The sequence below is a fragment of the Cervus canadensis genome, chromosome 13 (assembly GCF_019320065.1).
Source record: "Cervus canadensis isolate Bull #8, Minnesota chromosome 13, ASM1932006v1, whole genome shotgun sequence".
Taxonomy (NCBI): Eukaryota; Metazoa; Chordata; class Mammalia; order Artiodactyla; family Cervidae; genus Cervus; species Cervus canadensis.
The window spans coordinates 24,451,584-24,471,122 of record NC_057398.1 but is presented as its reverse complement, the minus strand read 5'-3'; the positions used below and the strand labels follow the sequence as shown (position 1 = coordinate 24,471,122).

The 19,539-nt window shown below is 38.8% G+C and overlaps 2 protein-coding genes across 2 annotated transcripts in view; both read right to left on the bottom strand.

Moving 5' to 3' along the window:
• The window catches only part of RC3H1 (ring finger and CCCH-type domains 1), a 74,308-nt gene extending 63,281 nt beyond the window's left edge, over positions 1-11,027 (bottom strand). Inside the window, exon 1 of the mRNA XM_043484867.1 lies at positions 10,950-11,027. The gene's annotated coding sequence lies outside the window, so the exon portion shown is untranslated. The remainder of the gene's footprint in view (positions 1-10,949) is intronic.
• Positions 1-19,539, bottom strand: part of LOC122451704 (translation initiation factor IF-2-like) — a 116,743-nt gene that overhangs the window by 5,495 nt on the left and 91,709 nt on the right. Inside the window, exon 2 of the mRNA XM_043484622.1 lies at positions 10,784-11,410. Coding sequence (XP_043340557.1) covers positions 10,784-11,410 — 627 coding nt within the window. The remainder of the gene's footprint in view (positions 1-10,783; positions 11,411-19,539) is intronic.

Below are 19,539 nucleotides of genomic sequence, written 5' to 3'. Positions count from 1 at the left end.
CTTCCCAACCCAGGTATTAAACCCACATCTCCACGTCTTCTGAATGACAGGCAGATTCTTTATCACTGAGCCACTGGGGAAGCTGCTGTATGGCACATATTTGCTCAATAATTTTTAAATGATGAAAAATACCACTACCTGATTGTGGCATGTTTCATATTTCTAAAGATAGTGCTGGACAAGTCACATGAAAGGTAAGAGTGCAGAATATATCACATTGGTTCTATTTTTTTTAATGCTGGTACTTAATATTTAGAAGAAAGTATGCCTCCAAAACTAACCACATTCTTAAAAATATCTATAAATGAGGTAAAGCTAAAACTGAAGTAACAGATTAAAAAGTTAAGGATAAAGAAGCTAATCTGAAAAGGCTATATATTGTGTGACTCCAGCTATACAATGTTAGGTTCCACATAAACATACGAAAAGAGTCATGTGCGACTCTTTGCGACCCCGTGACTATAGCCTACCAGGCTCCTCCGTCCATGGGATTCTCCAGGCAAGAATACTGGAGTGGGTTGCCATTTCCTTCTCCAGGGGATCTTCCCAACCCAGGGATCAAACCTGCGTCTCCTGCATTGCAGGCACACGCTTTAACCTCTGAGCCACCAGGAAAGCCCATGTGAAAAGATAGGTCACATCATATGTTATCAGGGAATGCAAATTAAAACAATAAAACACCACTACACACTATTAGAATGGCCAAAATCTGGAACACAGACAACTCAAATGTTGACAGAGATGTGGGGCCAACAGGAACTCTAATTCATCGTGGATAGGAAGGCAAAATGGGCCAATTAACTTGGAAGACAATTTGGCAGTTTCTTACCATACAATCCAGCAATCACTCTCCTTGATATTTACCCAAAGGAGCTGAAAATTTGTATCCACGCTAAAACCTGCATGTGGATATTTACAGCAGCTTTATTCATAATTGCAAAACTTGGAAGCAACCAACGAAGACATCCACCAGTGAATGGATAAATAACTGTGGTACTGTCAGACAATGGAATATTATTCAGTTCTAAAAAAAAAAATAAATAAATGAACTACCAAGCCATGAAGAAACTTAAATGCATATTACTAAATGAAAGAATGCATATTTTACAAATCCATAGAATGTACAACAAGAATGAACCCTAACCCTAATATAGTCAAAGTTAATAACTGAATTTGAAATCTCTCAAAAATGGAGATTCAATTGATAGGACTTTGCTCCCTGTCCCTTCCTTCTCCTCTGCCACTTATCATTTTGTCATTATACAGCTGTGATGATGCTTAGTTTTATTTTAATACTCTGAATACAGTGAATTAACTAATAATGCATGTCAATCATTAGGGGAATAGGTGCTATTGCTTCAATATTTAAAGGTGTTTTCCTAAGATTATGTTCTAAGCTTTGTGATATTCTAAGTTACTCTTAAATGCTTTTAAAGAGATTTAAATATTACATCTTCTATCCTAAGGATTTTCTTATTCAAAAAACCCTCTCTCTCTCCTCCTCTCCTTTCTAAAGCAGAAGAAAGAGAATAAATTGAAAGGAACTTTTGTGCCCTTACGAGTAGATTTTATCAACTGCAGACTTACATAATAAAATGACATTTCTGAAAAACTGACTCAGGTAACGCATAACTCAACTTTTCTAAATATATGAAGAGCCTTCACATTTAAAAAAAGTTTTTAATAAATTTAAAGAGAGGCTAGATTCAAGTAAAGAGTGACAGTTTTAATCAAAACTATAATTAATGTAAAAACTGACATACAAAACATGGGTTTTAAGAGCAGTAATTACAGGGAAAGCATTTCAAAATGAAGGTTAAAATTCAGGCTTTTTTTTAATACACTACTTAAACATGCAAGACCTACTACTCTTTAACAGAATGTCTCCACAAAAATGAACTTTTGAGCAAGCATAACCAGTGTACAGTGAAGGTCAGATCAAGACCATAAACAGTATGGCTATTTTCAGCAAAAGCAGAGGTACAGCTCACCCCAAAAGAAAAGCAAAAGACACTGACACAAGGCTCTCCATTTTTCAAGCTCTGGAAACTTGAACATGATAATCTGAAGAATGTTTAAGAAGATACAGGTTCATGTGGTAACCAAACTGGATGTTACAAAGTATTTGAATAGAATATAAACTACACCAGGGAGCCAACAGAGAATTTTGGATGGCAACAATGTTCAGTTAAAATTCTATTCACTCTTACCAGCCAATGCATATTAGTACAGAAAATTAAGTTTTATTAGGCAAAGTGGGTCACACACAGAGCAAAAAAATTTTCCCATCATAACTGAATTATCAAGAAGAATCAGTGAAATAAGATAAACTTCATTTTCAAGTTCTTGTTTTTAAAAGAATTAGTATATCACTATTTATTAAATCTATAGCTATAACCTCTCCAGTTTTGATATAAATCACGCAGTCCCCAATAAACTCTTCAAACATGACTGTAACTTTAAAATTATTGTAAAAGCAACCCCAACTAGTGGAAATCCCCAGAGAGAACTAGAAAAAGGAGTTCTAGATTCTGATCTAACCTCTGCCAGTTATTAGCTCTGAGACATGTTTACCTTTGATAAATATTCAAAAGGCGTAGAGAAAAAATAAAGAAAAAGATGATCTAGGTTTTAGGGACAAGAAGAGTGGAATAAAAGATGATGCCCTGATAGGAAACCACATTATAATGGACAGCATCTGGAAAGACTGATTCTTTGGAGGAGTAAAGAATTTTAAATTATGTTAAGTTTACGACTGCTGGCAGCATAAGCCAACGCACTGAAAATGTAGGCTTACTGACAAATTGAGGCTGTGCCAAAAGGTAAATTCTCTGTGAGAATGGAGTGTATGGAGAATCAGACTTTGGTTGGTATCAGCATTCTTCAATAGAACTTCTTGAGATGATAGAAATGTGCTATATCTGCATTTTCCAATATAGTAGCCACTAGCCACATGTAGCTACATATAGCGATGGACAGGGAAGCCTGGCATACTGCAGTCCACAGGGTCGCAAAGAGTCAGACACGACTGAGCGACTGAACTGAACTGAGCCACATGTAGCTACTGAACCCTTGAAATGTGGTTGGTGCAACTGAGGAACTAAATTTTAAATTCTGATTTTAATTCATTAAAATTTAAATTCATCCATACAACAGAGCATTATTTAGCAATAAAAAGAAATGAGCTATCAAGTCATGGAGAGACAGGGAAGAATCTTAAACATACGTTGCTAAGTGAAAGACAATCTCACCCATAGAACTGTACAATAAAAATCGTGAACTGTAAACTAAACTATGGACTTTAGTTAATAATTTGTCAATACTGGTTTATCAATTATAACAAATGCACCAAACTAACGTAAGATGTTAACAGAAGTAACTGTGGGGAAAGGCATACATGGAAACATTACTTACAGTGAAACTTCTATAAACCTAAAACTGCTCTATAAGAAAGTCCATTAAATTTTTAAATTTAAATAATCACATGTAGCTAGTGGCTGGTATTAAACAGCACAGGTTCATATTAATGAAAGACTGATGTGGGAAAAGAATGAGAATGGTATTTCATTTTTTACCACCAAGTCCACCAGTACACAAAGTTTATTTTTATGTTGAGTACTAACATTTGACAGCAGAAAATGTTCAAATAGTCTAGATGAATATCTTTCTAAAGTGATTTTTATTAAACAAAATTTAAGTAAGAAAGTAACATTTATTGAATGCATACTATACTAAAGATATAGGTTAACTCACTTAAATTTAGAAACAATCCTTTCAGATATTACCATTTCTGTTTTTAGAGACAAAGAATTATACAGTTAATGATAAAAGATGGGAACTAAGATACATCTAACTCCAAAGTCTGTTTTAATATACTCTGTATATAGTTTTATGATTCCCCAAATCACACACATAAGTGAATTTTCCCAAAATGAATCTATCATGAAGATCAACAGGTTATACAGCAAAATCCAATAATTAATTAATTAATTGATATACTCAAGAGTCTAAAGTGCCTTTGTATTTCACTGTCCCAAGCTAATATGATAATGCAGGACTGGATGAATACAAGCTGGAATCGATATTGCTGGGAGAAATATCAACAACCTAAGATATGCAGATGATACCAGTCTAATGGCAGAAAGTGAAGAGGAACTAAAGAGCCTCTTGATGAGAGTGAAAGAGGAGAGTGAAAAAGCTGGCTTAAAACTCAACATTAAAAAACAAAGATCATGGCACCCAGTCCCATCACTTCATGTCAAATAGAAGGGGGAAAAGTGGAAACAGTGGGCTCCAAAATCACTGCAGACGGTGACTGTAGCCACGAAATTAAGAGACGTTTGCTCCTTGGAAGGCAAGTTATGACCAACCTAGACAGCATATTAAAAAGCAGAGACATCACTTTGCTGATAAAGAAAGGTCCGTACAGTCAAAGCTATGGTTCTTCCACTGGCAATGTATGGATGTGAGAGTTGGACCATAAAGAAGCTTGAGCACCGAAGAACTGATGCCTTCAAATCAAGGTGCTGGAGAAGATTCTTGAGTGTCTTTTGGACTGCAGGAGATCAAACCAGTCAATCCTAAAGGAAATCAACTCTGAATATTCATTGGAAGAACTGATGCTGAAGCTCCAATGGGAACAGCCAACTCATTGGAAAAGACCTTGATGCTGGGAAAGACTGAAGGCAAAAGGAGAAGAGGATGGCAGAGGATGAGATGGTTAGATAGCATCACTAATGCAATGGACATGAGTTTGAGCAAACTCCAGGAGACAGTGAAGGACAGGGAAGCCTGGCATGCTGCATTCCATGGGATTGTAAACAGTCAGACACGACTTAGAGACTGACAACAAAGGTGATTTTTTATCTTACTACTCTTCCTAGTAAGAGTAGTCCATCTCTCAGGGACTACTGTCCATCTTACCTAGAGTGCCTCTACCCCCACGTCTAATTTGCATTTTTAATCTGCTGTGAAATTATAAAGCAGATAATCAAACTTCTTAGAATTACACACAGTGCAAAAGAGGTTCTAAGCCAGTTGCCTTCATATAGATGATTTAGTTCATTAATAATTAATAAAAGTTTTTTGTCTATTTCTTATTCTAAATTGGGATCTGACCAGATGATACACTATTTTATAATAAAGTTAAGAATATAATGACCCTGTTTCATTCACAAATCTTACACTAAACCGTATTTTCAAGCATAATCTTTAAACATAACCTCATTTAAAGATGTTCTTTTATGATTAAATGTTAATTTAGCACACTAGCTTTCTAATAAATGTTACTATCAAACATAAATGAGGTATATGTAAACATAAATATTTACAGACAAAGTTGACATTTAAAAAAGTCACTAGTGAAAAAAAAGAAGGGGACTTTGCTGGTGGTCCAGTGACTAAGACTCCACGCTCCCAATGCAGGGGGCCTGAGTTTGATCCCTGGTCAGGGAACTAGACCCCACACCTGCAACTTAGACCAGGTGCAGCCAAATAAATAAATACTTTTTTAAAAAAAGAGAGAGAAGAAAAGAAAGCAGAAATTTTACTGCATTGAATTCTAAATATATCTATATAATTCTTTTTTGTAACTTTTAAAGTTGCTCTTAAAACTACATTTAATAATTAAATTTCCCCTAAAAGAGAGGAAATTAGCATCAAAATTTAAATTCTTCTTCCCTGCTGAGAGCTTCTGTATTTGTAAAGTATTATAAATCTTTAACAGATAATATAAAATCTGTATTTCACTTCTCACCATAAACACTAAAATTTAAATTTAATTAGGGGAAGTACCTAATTTTGAATTTTGGAAAAGAATAAAAGAGTATTTTCAAAGCCCAAAATTGAAGCTTTAAATTCAGCAGTAATTCTAAATTTACAGAAGTCCAACTTTATTATACTTCATTCCAGAAAGAAAAAAAAAAGTCTGTTTATTTTCTCCCTCAATCGACCAACAAACATTTACAAACCAATTGCTTCTGTTTAAGTGTCCATGCTTTTGGAGGGAATTAGGTATACAGCCAAGACCAAGGTTTTGAAGATTTAGTCAACAAGCAAATCCTAACTCCAAACAGCCTCGAATGTTAGCTGAATAAAAGTCATAAAGTTAGACTCATAAAGATAAAAGAGCTTCAAAAAAAAAAAGATAAAAGAGCTTCAATCTAACAAACATTTTCTACTGTAACTTCAAATAAGTTCTTAAGTTTCTTCTATATATTAAGAAAAAACAAAAGGCAAACAAGTTGCAGACAACAGACTAAGTATTCATTGCTCACAATTGTAGAGAACATTAAAATTTAGTTAATTCTCAAAAATAAAATAAAATAAAATTTAGTTAATTATCACAACCCTAATGAATCTGAGAGTACAACTTCTCTGGAGTGATCAAAACAAAAACTTCAAAATGCTGTGACTTCCAACTTTTCTCCCATAAAGAATCCCTGGCAGCATGCCTACTGTACTTAGAGAAGAACACAAAGAATGAGGTGGTTTTTGATTCCTAACAATCATATCACAAAGTCTTCTCTTGCAATTTCAATTATACACAGCACTCGTGTTCAATCTTGGCTCAAAATGATTTTATGTTAAATTCACAGAGACAGAAAGTAGTATGGTGGGCTGCCAGGGACTGAGGGAGGGGAAATGGGGAGTAACTGCTCAATGGGTACAAGAGCTTCCTTTTGGGGTGATAAAATGTTTTAGAATTAGACTGAGGTGGTGGTTGTACAACATTGTGAATGTATTGCCACTGAACTGTTAAATATGGTTAATTTTATATTATGCGATTTAAACCTCCATTAAAAAAAATTTGTTACAATATATAGACCATTTTAGAGTTCTTCAAAAACATTGCTACCACATTCAAATGCTATTTAGATCTTGGAGATATTTAGAAAAAAAGCATTACAAGCTAAATTATCACCATATATGTACAGTAATAGGTGTGTATTTGATATCAGCACTAAAATGCCTGACAAACATCAAAATACTGCTGACATACATTTGTAAATAGTCTCAAAAAATATATAAATGAACCTTGCAATATTTAATCCTCTAGGACAGAGCATAATTTTAGTCAGCTCAACTGTGCATGTAAGGTGAAATCAAAATTTTTACTAAAATTTTTTTCTCAAACCTCAAACAATCAGAAATACTGTGAACTGATGAGAAATGTCTAATATTACATAAAGAGTAAGCAAGAATATAAAAAGTAAACAGGCACAAATCTGACCAACACTGGATATAAATAAGTATGCTAAAGCTAACTGTCTTGTGGATGTAGTGCAACATCACTTCAGATTGGGTAAACTTCACACATGAAGATGTATAGACTCAACATTAAGAAACTTTGGATTAAGAAAAATTCCTTCATATAAATGATTGACAAAATTAATATTATGCTATACCCTCAGAGGCTAGTCCAAATACAGTCTAGACTTTAGGATTAAACAAAAGAGACGGTAATCTTAAAGTAGATCCTAATAACAGGCTGATTTTGAAATCTGTGACTGTCTTGATGCAGGTCAATCTGAGAATTTAAACCCACTTGAATCCAACCCCAAAGAATACCTGAACTCCTGAGCATGGACAGGGCCAAAGCTAAACCAGGTCAGCATACCCTGCCAAGGAACATCCTGCTCCGAAATGTCCACCAAACAAGGATCATTTATCAGTTTATTCTTCACTTTACTGGACCAACCACTTCCAAGATATATGCAAGAAAAGACTCATTAGGCCTCACCAAACTCCATTTCAAGCTCTAATATCTGGAGATAAAAAATGCTGCAGAATTCTAAATGGTCAATGGCTTTAAAAAATTATAAATGAAGAGCTTCAAATGTAAGCTGACCTGACCTTAACATCATTGAATGTTACTAAAATCATTTAAAAATCTTCCTAAGTATTTATTTCAAAGGCATAATTTAGTTAACAAATTAAAGCCATGAAACAATTACAACATTACCACAAATCTGTTCTATGTAAACAGTATGAGTTTCTATATGTATGGCATTCAGATGTACTAAAACCAAAAACTAGTGTTTTTCCTGTAATTTACATGAGTAAATACTTTCTCAAACTTATAAGTGAATACTGGCAGGGTACAAATAATGATACTAGAAAGGATATTAGCGCAAAAGGCAAACACAATATTACAAAACATAGTTCATAGTTTTAAAAAAAGAAATCCGTCATACAGGAGATGCAAATTTAACCTTGGGACATATGGCAGGAGTAGCAGTAGTAAAACATCTATTAATAAGTTGTGTCACAAGACTTGCGTTTGAGTAAGCTTTTTCACCTATTAATTAAGTGGTCTTTTTGCCAGTTACAGTAGCTTCTCCTTAGACTCAGACTCTTCCTATATAAAAAGAGAATACCACCAATATTACAGACGAATTAGGAGGAATAAATGCAAATGTTTTATTCATTTTATAAATATGCTTTGAAAAACTGTAATTTTAGATTTTTAATGTATTAAAAAAAGCCTTTCAAATTTCTCCAAATGAATCAAACATATAGTAACTTTTAATATTACCTCAAAAACACAAATCTAATTCTTAAGCTGTGGTCCCAAAACTTCTTAGAGGAAATTCTTAAATTATCACTTGAGAAAATCTGAACTGATATAATCAGAATAAACACTGATATTGAGGGCATGACAATTGAGGGATCACATCTTAAAATAGTTTGACACAAACAAAAGCACAATTCTCCAAGAGCTTTTTCAATATCGAATAGAAACTGGGACCTAGCCTCAATGCTTGTTGGATCAGCATCCAATTTCAAACACAAAACCGTCAACACTTAAAAATCTTTGTTTTCAGGAAGATGATGAGGCAAATTAGTCCTTAACACAGATCTGTTTCCACAACAAAGCACACTGATCACTTAAAATGTACAAAATCATAAGTTACTACAATTGTTCTAATAGGTTTAGAGTCACAGATAAATTTAAGCATCATTCACAGATAAATTTAAGTATCATTATGATATAGAGATTACTTGCACTCTGTATCAACCTAACAAAATTCGCAAAAAAAAAAAAACTGATTAAATTATAACTTTGAACACTTAAAAAATGCCCCTGTCGAAATGTATTCCCAGAAAATTCACATCAGCAGGAGCCATGTGAAAGTTGTTCTTTCCCCACTACCTAAAAAGTCAAAACATCCACATTATTTATACTAGACATAAAATGAAAGTCATTCATATCATCTATTATACTTCAATTCTAAACAACAAAAAAATAGTCCAACCTCCACGTTTATTCAATTGCTAGTCTATTTACCCTGAGTTCTTGTGGAAGAACCAAGGACCAGTGCTTCTCATTAAACTTCATATAACCTGAAAATGCTCTAAATTACAACAGATATGGACAATTCTAATTAGAAGTTCACCCTAAAACTGTGTAAAAGATATTAACTGGCATATTCTCTGCACAGCACAGGTCCTGTGAAGAACGCAAACTAATTGGACCATGACAGTGAATGTTAAATAGTGGAAAGCAGTCTTTCGGACACATTCAAACAATTTTAATATAAATTTCTCCATACGGCCATAGAAACTGAAATTGAAATAACTTGGATAATTTCCTCCTTGAGAAATTAAGTTTAGGAGAAATAGTAGTTAATTGTTGACATTTCAGAAATCACTACACAGGGCAGCTAATAATGCGTCTTGATAAGCCTAAACATCCAACAGAGAACAGTTGTTTCTACTTTTCGAAAATCGTTAAAAAAAAAAAAAAAAAAGACCAGTTCTGGCCTGGAGATGAACCTCTTCTATCTCCTGAAGAAATGCTTCATTAGGTCTATTTTATCTAGTTAATGTTGCTTCTTATGAGGCACATTAATAATTTAAAACGGTTCCTTTGAAGAAAAGTTCTATTCAAACATTACAATTTGTCTCCGCGTTGCCAGTAAGCGGCTTTGTTTCCAGTTTCTGGGACTATTCTGGGATGTCAAGAGTTATATTATTTACCGTTCCAAAAGAGCCCTTGTTTCACTCTCACCCTGGAAGCGAACACAATTGATGTTTACGGAGAACCGATGCCTAGAGATGTTTAAAGAGGAACAGCCTTTAGCTCTCTCTCTCTCTCTCCATCCTTTGTCGATAATCACATTTTACCTGGTAGATTTCTTGGCTGTTGTGCACTTAATTTTTTTTAAAAAAACACCTGCAAACCTAACCGCCCTAGCGCCGCCGGGAAGGAAAAAAAGACTACCGGGCTCGCTCTGCAGTAGCTCCAGCAGAGACTTCGTAAAGCCCACTTGGCCAAGGAAGGGGACCGCTTAAGGGGCAGGGGAGAAGGAGCAGCCTTGAGGTGCTGGGAGGCAGAGGCGGCGCCTGTTTACAGACGCCTGCACCTCCTCCACCCCAGCAGCCTGAGGGTCCAAAAAGCATCCCCCGGACGCTCTCTGCTCCCGCCGAGGTCCTCGGACTAACAGAGGGGCTGGGCAGCCTGGTGGCCCCCTCCCTATGGCCCAAGCCTCCCTCGCCCTCCCCTCGTCCAGGGCGGCGTCTGTACCTCCCCACGGCCTACCCATCCCTGCAGGCCCTCCCGGCGGCACGCGGAGGCCTGAGGCCTAAAGGACGCCGGCCACTGACAAGTCCCTGGACCACCGGCGGGGCCCGAGGCCGGGCGGGCGGACGCTACGGCCGAGGAGCCGAGGGCGGCTGAGGACAGCCCCTGCCCCGCCGCGGCCGCCTATTGTTCCCGACGGAGGCCGGGCCGCGGCCGCCCGGCTCCCCACGCCGCCGCCGCCGCCTGCCGCTCGCTCACCGCGCTGGTCCGAGCAGTAGCTCCTCTCAGCTCCGAGTCCCCGCGGCCGTCGCCACCGCCGGGGCAGCCACCGCCGCCGCCGCTGCCACCGTCGACTCTGACTCTGTCCCAGGCCGCCGGGCCACGGCCGCCGCCGCCACCACCAGCGCCGCCTCCGGCCCCCCACCTGCTGCTGAGGCTGCTCCTGCAGCAGGGGCCATCTTGTTGGTCGGCCTCCTCTTCCTCCTCCTCCTCCTCCGCCCCGTCGCTCGTTGTCCTCGTCCCCTTCCTCTTCCTCGGGCTCCGGCCCGCCCCAGAGACTGGGGCGGAGACGAGGGCGAGGCTCCTCCTTCCGGGGGCGGGGCAGGCGGAGGGGGCGGGGCGGGCGCGGGAGCAAAGCTCTGAGTCACCCGCCACCAACGCCGTGGAGGGAGGGCGGCGTCGCTCCCCGCCTGGACCCGGCGCGCACCCACGCCCTGAGCCGAAGAACTGGTCCTCCAGCGCCTCGGCGTCCCGCGGGCAAGTGGTCAGACGGCGAGGGTGAATTGGAAAATGTCTGACGTTTCCAACCGGTCCCGCGCTCACCTCTAGCCCCTTGGCTTTCTCAACTCGTCCCTCTGCTCTTGTTTCTTTTTCACGTCTCTCCTCCTACACCCCAGAAGAATTTGTTCTTATCTCATTTTATCCTGGTTCTTGATCACACCAGCTTTGCCCTAGTCAGGAGTCTCTGAAGAATTCAGCCTCCCAACAGGGCTGAACAGTCCAAAGGCCTGGACACTGGACTGCCTCAAAACGTCTCTCCAGGCCTATGTGACCAATTAAGAGTTGTCTGAGGGAGGGCAGGAAAAGAACTGGCTCTTAGAAGAAAAAACTCGGATCTAAAAGCTAACCTTGTAGTTATTGAAAGTTTCTTCTGTCTTATGGAAAAGAAACCATTTTCATTTGGGGCCATGGGAAACCCCTTCAAGACTATTCAGTTTAACCAAACATTTGCTTTTAAGAAAGGAGAGAAATGGGGATTCTTCTTATACCATACAGCCCTAATTACAAAATAAATCATCTAGAATAGAGACGGTCCTCAAATAAGCACCCAGTTAATACTCCTCTGCATTATCATCCCTTTATTTTTTCCTCAGGTCTGGCCAAGAGAAGAGAGATTTTGCAGTTCTGTCCTTTCTTCCCTGCATACATCCCCAATACCAAAAGAAGTGCTATATTTAGAGAAGCTTCTGCTTTTAAGGTGATAAATTCAATTACTATAACAGCCAGTGTTTTTATATAATTTGTAAATAATATATCACACACCTTCCTAAATTCTGAGCAGAGAACAGTTCTTTTTAGTTGCTAACACCCTCCTGCTACTCAGATTTCAGCTTCTTTCTAGAAGACCTATTGATGTCTTTATACTGATTGGAATTTAGTCTCTTTGAAGTGGGCTGAAGCAGTAACCATCTCTTCAACCCAGTCCTGCCAAGGGCAAATTTCTAGCTACCATGGAGGGATTAGGTGGGTGTGTGCTAATCTAAAGGCTATCTTTTGGATTGCATTTCCCTTAGCCAGGCCTCGCGTCTCCTGCTGGGAAAAACAGATTAATCTGTTCCTCCAGTTTTTCCTCCTCCTCCCTTCTCACTCCTAGGGAACCTTCCACAACAGAAGGTTTCAGCGGCTGTTGCTAGGCAAACATGCCAACTTCCCTGTTTAGGTGAAGCAACTAAGCCAAATTTCATTACAGTCAACCTAGATCATGTAATTTATTTGAACTGTTAATAGTTACACCTCAACAGATAGACCCGCTTCAAGGTCCCCTTAAAAAGTAAGGTTTTTAAGTTAAATTTATTTTTATTTTTGTTAAAAATAAGTTTAAAATGCAGGGGCTTCCCAAAATACATTTTAATGATATAATTAAACAAACATTTGGCAAAAAAACAGACCAGCTTTGAAGAAAACAAGTGTTTGCAATAAAAACTAATCTACAAAAAGTAGTTTATATGCTTTGAATGCCCCAGATAGGGTAGACGTATTAAGTGCAGAGAATAATTTCTCCCATGAGACTGAGTCTATTTAGCAGATAATATGGTTATTCAGTGGAAAAAAAAAGATATCCTGGATTTTATTCCCAAATTAACTCTGTAAGAATTCTAGCTAGTGAATTCAGCACTTTTCCCCCCTGATGCTGCTGTTTAAAATTTTTGCTCTGTTATTGTTAAATAATAGTAACCATTTTAGGGTGTTGAGAGTTAATATGAAAAAGATTAAATAATTATGTTGAAATTTAAATTATATTTAAGCTTCTAAATGCTTAAATTATATAATTTGTTTTAATCCAGTGAAATTTATAAGTAAATTTTCATGTAAAGGGCTTAGAACAGCACATGGCACACAAAAGGTATACAAATGTTCTTTAAAAATCCATTTTAGATATATATCATTATAGTCTTTAGTTTCTTGATCAGTCAAATAAGGATGACAGTAACCAAATACAATTTTGCTCTTAGCATGAAACCTAAAAAAATTTTAGTGCTGTTTTTTTAATGTCACACACAAATCAGAATAAGGCCTTATAAATCTTTTAAATGTGTTTTCTGATATGCCTATATAATGTTTTGATTATTTATTTAGAATAGGCTATGCTTTTTAGTTTATGCTAAGTTATTTTTTTAAGTTACCACATGCTTTAAAATTGATCTGGAATGTGTAATTTTCAACTTAAAGCATTGCTTATTTTATTAGGGCTAGAAAAAAACCTTAGCTACCAACTCACTCACTGCAACAGCTGGAATAGAGACTAGGATAAGTTCGGTAGGTCACATATATACCCAACTCTTTGTTATAGATAAATGCCATGTTATTGAGTAGGGGGGCTAGAGAGTGGGAAGGACTGGAAGAGGAGGAAAAAATTCAAAGATAAATGAATCATGTTTCCTTGCCTTAAAGAAATGTAATAATCTAGTGGGAAGAATACAATGAGAAGTACTTGTCAACAGCTGGAGTATAAAATAGCTTGATGATTCTTGCATAAAAATATAGACTTCTGTGAAAGTTAAAAGGAAAAACTAGTGGGAATCATCATTCTAATGTCATAGAACCTACCTTTTGACAGATGTCAATACTGTGCATTAGATCTGTACGTAGAGGCATATAAGTACAATCAGCTTCAATAGATGGCTCATTGGAGGATATGAGAATGAAGTTTGAATTAGATCTATTAAAGTACAGCTGATTTCGGTATTGACCATCTGGTGATGTCCATGTGTAGAGTCTTCTCTTGTGTTGTTGGAAGAGGGTGTTTGCTATGACCAGTGCATTCTCTTGGCAAAACTCTGTTAGCCTTTGACCTGCTTCGTTTTGTACTCCAAGGCCAAATCTGCCTGTTACTCCAGGTATTGCTTGACTTCCTACTTTTGCATTCCAGTCCTCTATAATGAAAAGAACATCTTTTTTGGGTGTTAGTTCTAGAAAGTCTTGTAGGTCTTCATAGAACTGTTCAACTTCAGCTTCTTCAGCATTACTGGTAGGGGCATAGACTTGGATTACCATGATATTGAATGGTTTGCCTTGGAAACGAACAGAGATCAGTCTGTCATTTTTGAGATTGCATCCAAGTACTGCATTTCAGACTCTTTTGTTGACTATGATGGCTACTCCATTTCTTCTAAGGGATTCTTGCCCACAGGAGTAACTACAATGGTCATCTGAGTTAAATTCACTCATTCCAGTCCATTTTAGTTCACTGATTCCTAAAATGTCAACTGGTCACTCTTGCCATCTCCTGTTTACCACTTCTAATTTACCTTGATTCATGGACCTAACATTCCAGGTTCCTATGCAATACTGCTATTTACAGCGTCAGACTAAACTTCCATTACTTGTCACATCCACAACTAGGTGTTGTTTTTGCTTTAGCTCTGTCTCTTCATTCTTTCTGGAGTTATTTTTCCACTCTTCTCCAGTAGCATACTGGGCACCTACTGACCTGGGGTGTTCATCTTTCAGTGTCATACCTTTTTGCCTTTTCATACTGTTCATGGGGTTCTCAAGGCAAGAACATTGAAGTGGTTTGCCATTCTTTTCTCCAGTGGACCACGTTTTGTCAGAACTCTCCACCATGACCAATCCGTCTTAGGTGGCCCTACACAGCAAGGCTCATAGTTTCACTGAGCTATTCAAGGCTGTGGTCCCTGTGATCAGTTTGGTTAGTTTTCTGTGACTGTGGTTTTCAGTCTGTCTGCCCTCTGATGGGTAAGGATAAGAGGCTTATAGAAGCTTCCTTATGGGAGAGAAAGACTGAGGGGGAAACTGGGTCTTGTTCTGATGGGTGGGGCTGTGTTCAGTAAATCTTTAATCCAATTTTGTTGACGGTAGGGGCTGTGTTCCCTCCCAGTTACTTCACCTGAGGCCAAACTATGGTGGAGGTAATGAAGGTAATGGCGGCCTCCTTTGAAAGGTTCCACACAGGCACTGCTGCACTCAGTGCCTCTGACCCTCCAGCAGGCCACTGCTAACCCACGCCTCTGCCGGAGACTCCTGGACACTCATGGGCATGTCTGGGTCAGTTTCTTTCAGGGTTACTGCTCCTTTCTCCTGGGTCCTGGTGTGCACAAGATTTTGTTTGTGCCCTTCAAGAGTCTGTTTCCTCAGTCCTGTGTAAGTTCTGGTGGCTCTATGGTGGGGTTAATGGTGACCTCCTCCAAGAGGGCTTATGCCATACCTAGGTCTGCTGCACCCAGAGCCCCTGTGGCAGGCCACTGCTGACCCGTACCTCCACAGGAGACATCAAGTGGGTCTTAGGAAGCATCACTACAAACAAAGCTAGTGGAGGTGATGGAATTTCAGTTGAGTTATTTCAAATTCTAACAGATGATGCTGTCAAAGTACTGCACTCAATATGCCCGCAAATTTGGAAAACTCAGCAGTGGCCACAGGATAGGAAAAGTCAGTTTCATTCCAATACCAAAGAAAGGCAATGTCAAAGAATGTTCAAACTACCGCACAATTACACTCATCTCACATGCTAGCAAAGTAATACTCAAAATTCTCCAAGCCAGGCTTCAGCAGTCAATGAACCATGAACTTCCAGATGTTCAAGCTGGATTTAGAAAAGGCAGAGGAACCAGAGATCAGATTGCCAGCATCTGTTGTAGCATTGAAAAAGCAAGAGAGTTCCAGAAGAATATCTACTTCTGCTTTATTGACTATGCTAAAGCCTTTGACTATGTGGATCACAGCAAACTATGGAAAATTCTGAAAGAGATGGGAATACCAGACCACCTGACCTGCCTCCTGAGAAATCTGTATGCAGGTCAAGAAGCAACAGTTAGAACTGGACATGGAACAACTGGTTCCAAATCGAGAAAGGAGTACGTCAAGGCTGTATATTGTCACCCTGCTTATTTAACTTACATGCAGAGTACATCATGCAAAATGCCGGGCTGCATGAAGCACAAGCTGGAATCAGTATTGCCAGGAGAAATATCAATAACCTCGGATATGCAGATGACACCACCGTCATGGTAGAAAGCAAAGAAGAACCAAAGAGCCTCTTGATGAAAGTGAAAGAGGAGAGTGAAAAAGCTGGCTTAAAACTCAACATTCAGAAAACTAAGATCATGGCATCCAGTCCCAGCACTTCATGGCAAATAGATGCAGAAACATTGGAAACAGTGACAGACTTTATTTTCTTGGGCTCCAAAATCACTGCAGATGGTGACTGCAGCCATAAAATTAAAAGACACTACTCCTTGGAAGGAAAGTTATGACCAACCTAGACAGCATATTCAAAAGCAGAGACATTACTTTGCCAACAACGGTCCATCTAGTCAAAGCTATGGTTTTTCCAGTAGTCAGGTATGGATGTGAGAGTTGGACTATAAAGAAAACTGAACACTGAAGAATTGATGCTTTTGAACTGTGGTGTTGGAGAAGACTCTTGAGAGTCCCTTGGACTGCAAGGTGATCCAATCAGTCCTTCCTAAAGGAAATCATTCCTGAATATTCATTGGAAGGACTGATGCTGAAGCTGAAACTCCAATCCTTTGGTCACCTGGTGGGAAGAACCGACTTGTTGGAAAAGACCCTGATGCTGGGAAAGATTGAAGGTGGGAGGAGAAGGGGACAACAGAGGGTGTGGTGGTTGGATGGCATCACCGACATGATGGACATGAGTTTGAGTAAGCTCCAGGAGTTGGTGATGGACAGGGAAGCCTGGCGTGCTGCAGTCCATGGGGTCTCAAATGAGTCAGACACGACTGAGCAACTGAACTGAACTGAAAGTATGGCTAGGTCCTGAGACCTCTCCAGTGTAAATTATTTATGTATGCAGAGGGAATGGCAGCCTCAAAAATGAACACATGCACAAAACAGAGGGTACTGGAGCTGAGTCATTTGGATTTTCTGAATTGCTTTAGGTAAATTAACTATGGGAGGCCAAATTAGTCCTCTCTTTCTCACCCTCCTTTCCTTGTATATAGATTCCCCATAGTCTACATTTTCACCCAATCTACACTTTTTACCAGTGTTCATTAAGATAAATCTGTGGGGTGAGAAATAGAGGAAGGTGTCCCAAGGAAATAGGAGGAAATCAATAGTTTCTGACCTGCCCTTAATCTTTACAGTTCAATCTCAAAACAGGCCTGAGTTAGTAACTGCAAACTACACCTAAGGCGTTGCCTTAGATCCAGGGTAACAATCCAAAATGATCATGGAAGATGTAGCCAAGTTAGTTCTGGGATTTCTGGAACTAGATTCCTGTAGACTTGATTCCAAAAGAGCTAAATAAAATGATGTATCTGAGTCCTGCCTGTAATTGCTTTTGGACTGGCCTACTACCCATGAATTAAGAATATCTGAACTTCAGCTGATCTCCTGAGACCCATTCCAGGGTGATAGTAAACAGCACCCCTTTATGAAAGAGACATCAGACAACTTGAGGCAGAGAAGTGCATTCTAGGTTCTATAATACTTTAAACAGTGTCATGGGAGAAAGCAGCTCCACTTTTAAATTGGGCAAAACTCACTGGAATGCTGTTGGTTTTCATTATTGTGTTAGTTTGCTAGGGCTGTAGTAACAAATACTGCATTTTGGATAGCTTAAACAACAGATATTTTCTCAAAATTCTGGAGGCTAGAAGTCCAAAATCAAGGTGTAGGCAGGCTTGGTTTTTTCCAAGGCCTTGCCCTTTGGCTTGTAGACAGTCATCTTCTCCCTCTGTCTTCACCATCGTGTCTATCTGTGTACTATCTCCTCTTCTTATGGGGCGCTAGGTATTTTAGATTAAGGCCTATCCCTATAACCTTACTTTACCATAGTTATCTCTCCAAAGACCCTATCTCCAAATTCAGCCATGTTCTGAGGTACTATAGGGCTATAACTTGTGACTTTGGTGGGAGCAAGAGGGATGGATAGACACAGTTCAGCCCATAACAATTATAAGTGCTCATTTTTACAGTATCATACTAATGAGTAAAAGGTACCCTAGTTGAAGTACAATTTTAAATCTACCCAGTGAAATCTGAAGCTGCTTTTCTTTTTCTAATTACTCCTTGCACTATAAAATATCAATGCTTTGGGAGGCATAAATTAGCAACAATAAATAGGATACTAGAATTATAAAAACCAAATTATCAAAATTATCTAAGTCACAGCACAATGAGAGTTAGCAAAAGACAGATACTAGAACTTGAATAAACCCAAGATTAGTATGACTGGATTAAACATTTTTATCAAGCTAATTATTTGAACAGCATTTAGAGCTCTGCCTAAATAAGCAATTATAGGTATTGTTGCTGTTTTCAGTCACTCAGTCAACTCTGTAACCCCGGGAGTGCAGCACGCCAGGGTTCCCTGTCCTTCACTATCTCCTGGAGTTTGCTCCAACTCATGTCCATTGAGTTAATAATGCCATCCAACCATCTCATCCTCTCTTGACCCCCTCTCCTCCTGCCCTCAATCTTCCCCAGCATCAGGGTCTTTTCCAGTGAGTCGGTTCTTCCCGTCAGGTGGCCAAAGTATTGGAACTTCAGCATCATTCCTTTCAAAGAATATTCAGGGTTGATTTCCTTTATTCAGGATTGATTGGTTTGATCTCCTTGCTGTCCAAGGGACTCTCAAGAGTCTTCCCCAGCACCACAGTTCAAAAACACCGGTTCTTCAGTGCTCAGCCTTCTTTATGGTCCAACTCTCACATCTGTACATGACTACTGGAAAAACCATAGCTTTGATTAGATGGACCTTTGTTGGCAAAGTGATGTCTCTGCTTTTTAATATGCCATCTGGGTTTGTCATAGGTTTTCTTCCAATGAGCAAGTGTCTTTTAATTCATGGCTGCAGTCACCATCTGCAGTTATTTTGAAACCTATGAAAATCAAGCCAGTCACTGTTTTCCATTTTTCCATATCTATTTGCCATGAACTGATGGGACTGGACTCTGTGATCTTAGTTTTTTGAATGCTGAGTTTTAAGCCAGATTTTTCATTCTCCTCTTTGACCTTCATCAAGAGGCTCTTTAGTTGCTCTGATATATTGAGGTTAAATACATTTTGTAACCAAATTATATCATCTAGCAAAAAAAGTATGTTCAATATTTCTTAGGCATTATTAGATTTACCTTGTTATAAATAACCAGTTAAGAAACAGTCGGACATTGATATGTAAATCATTCAGGAAACCAGCATTTGAAAGTTGTGCTGTAAGCAAGATGGAGAGGAAACTTCCTTTTGCTCCATGCCTTAATTTCTAAGATCTGGGCTTAGGTGAGTCTTTAGAGTTCTTTATGATGTTC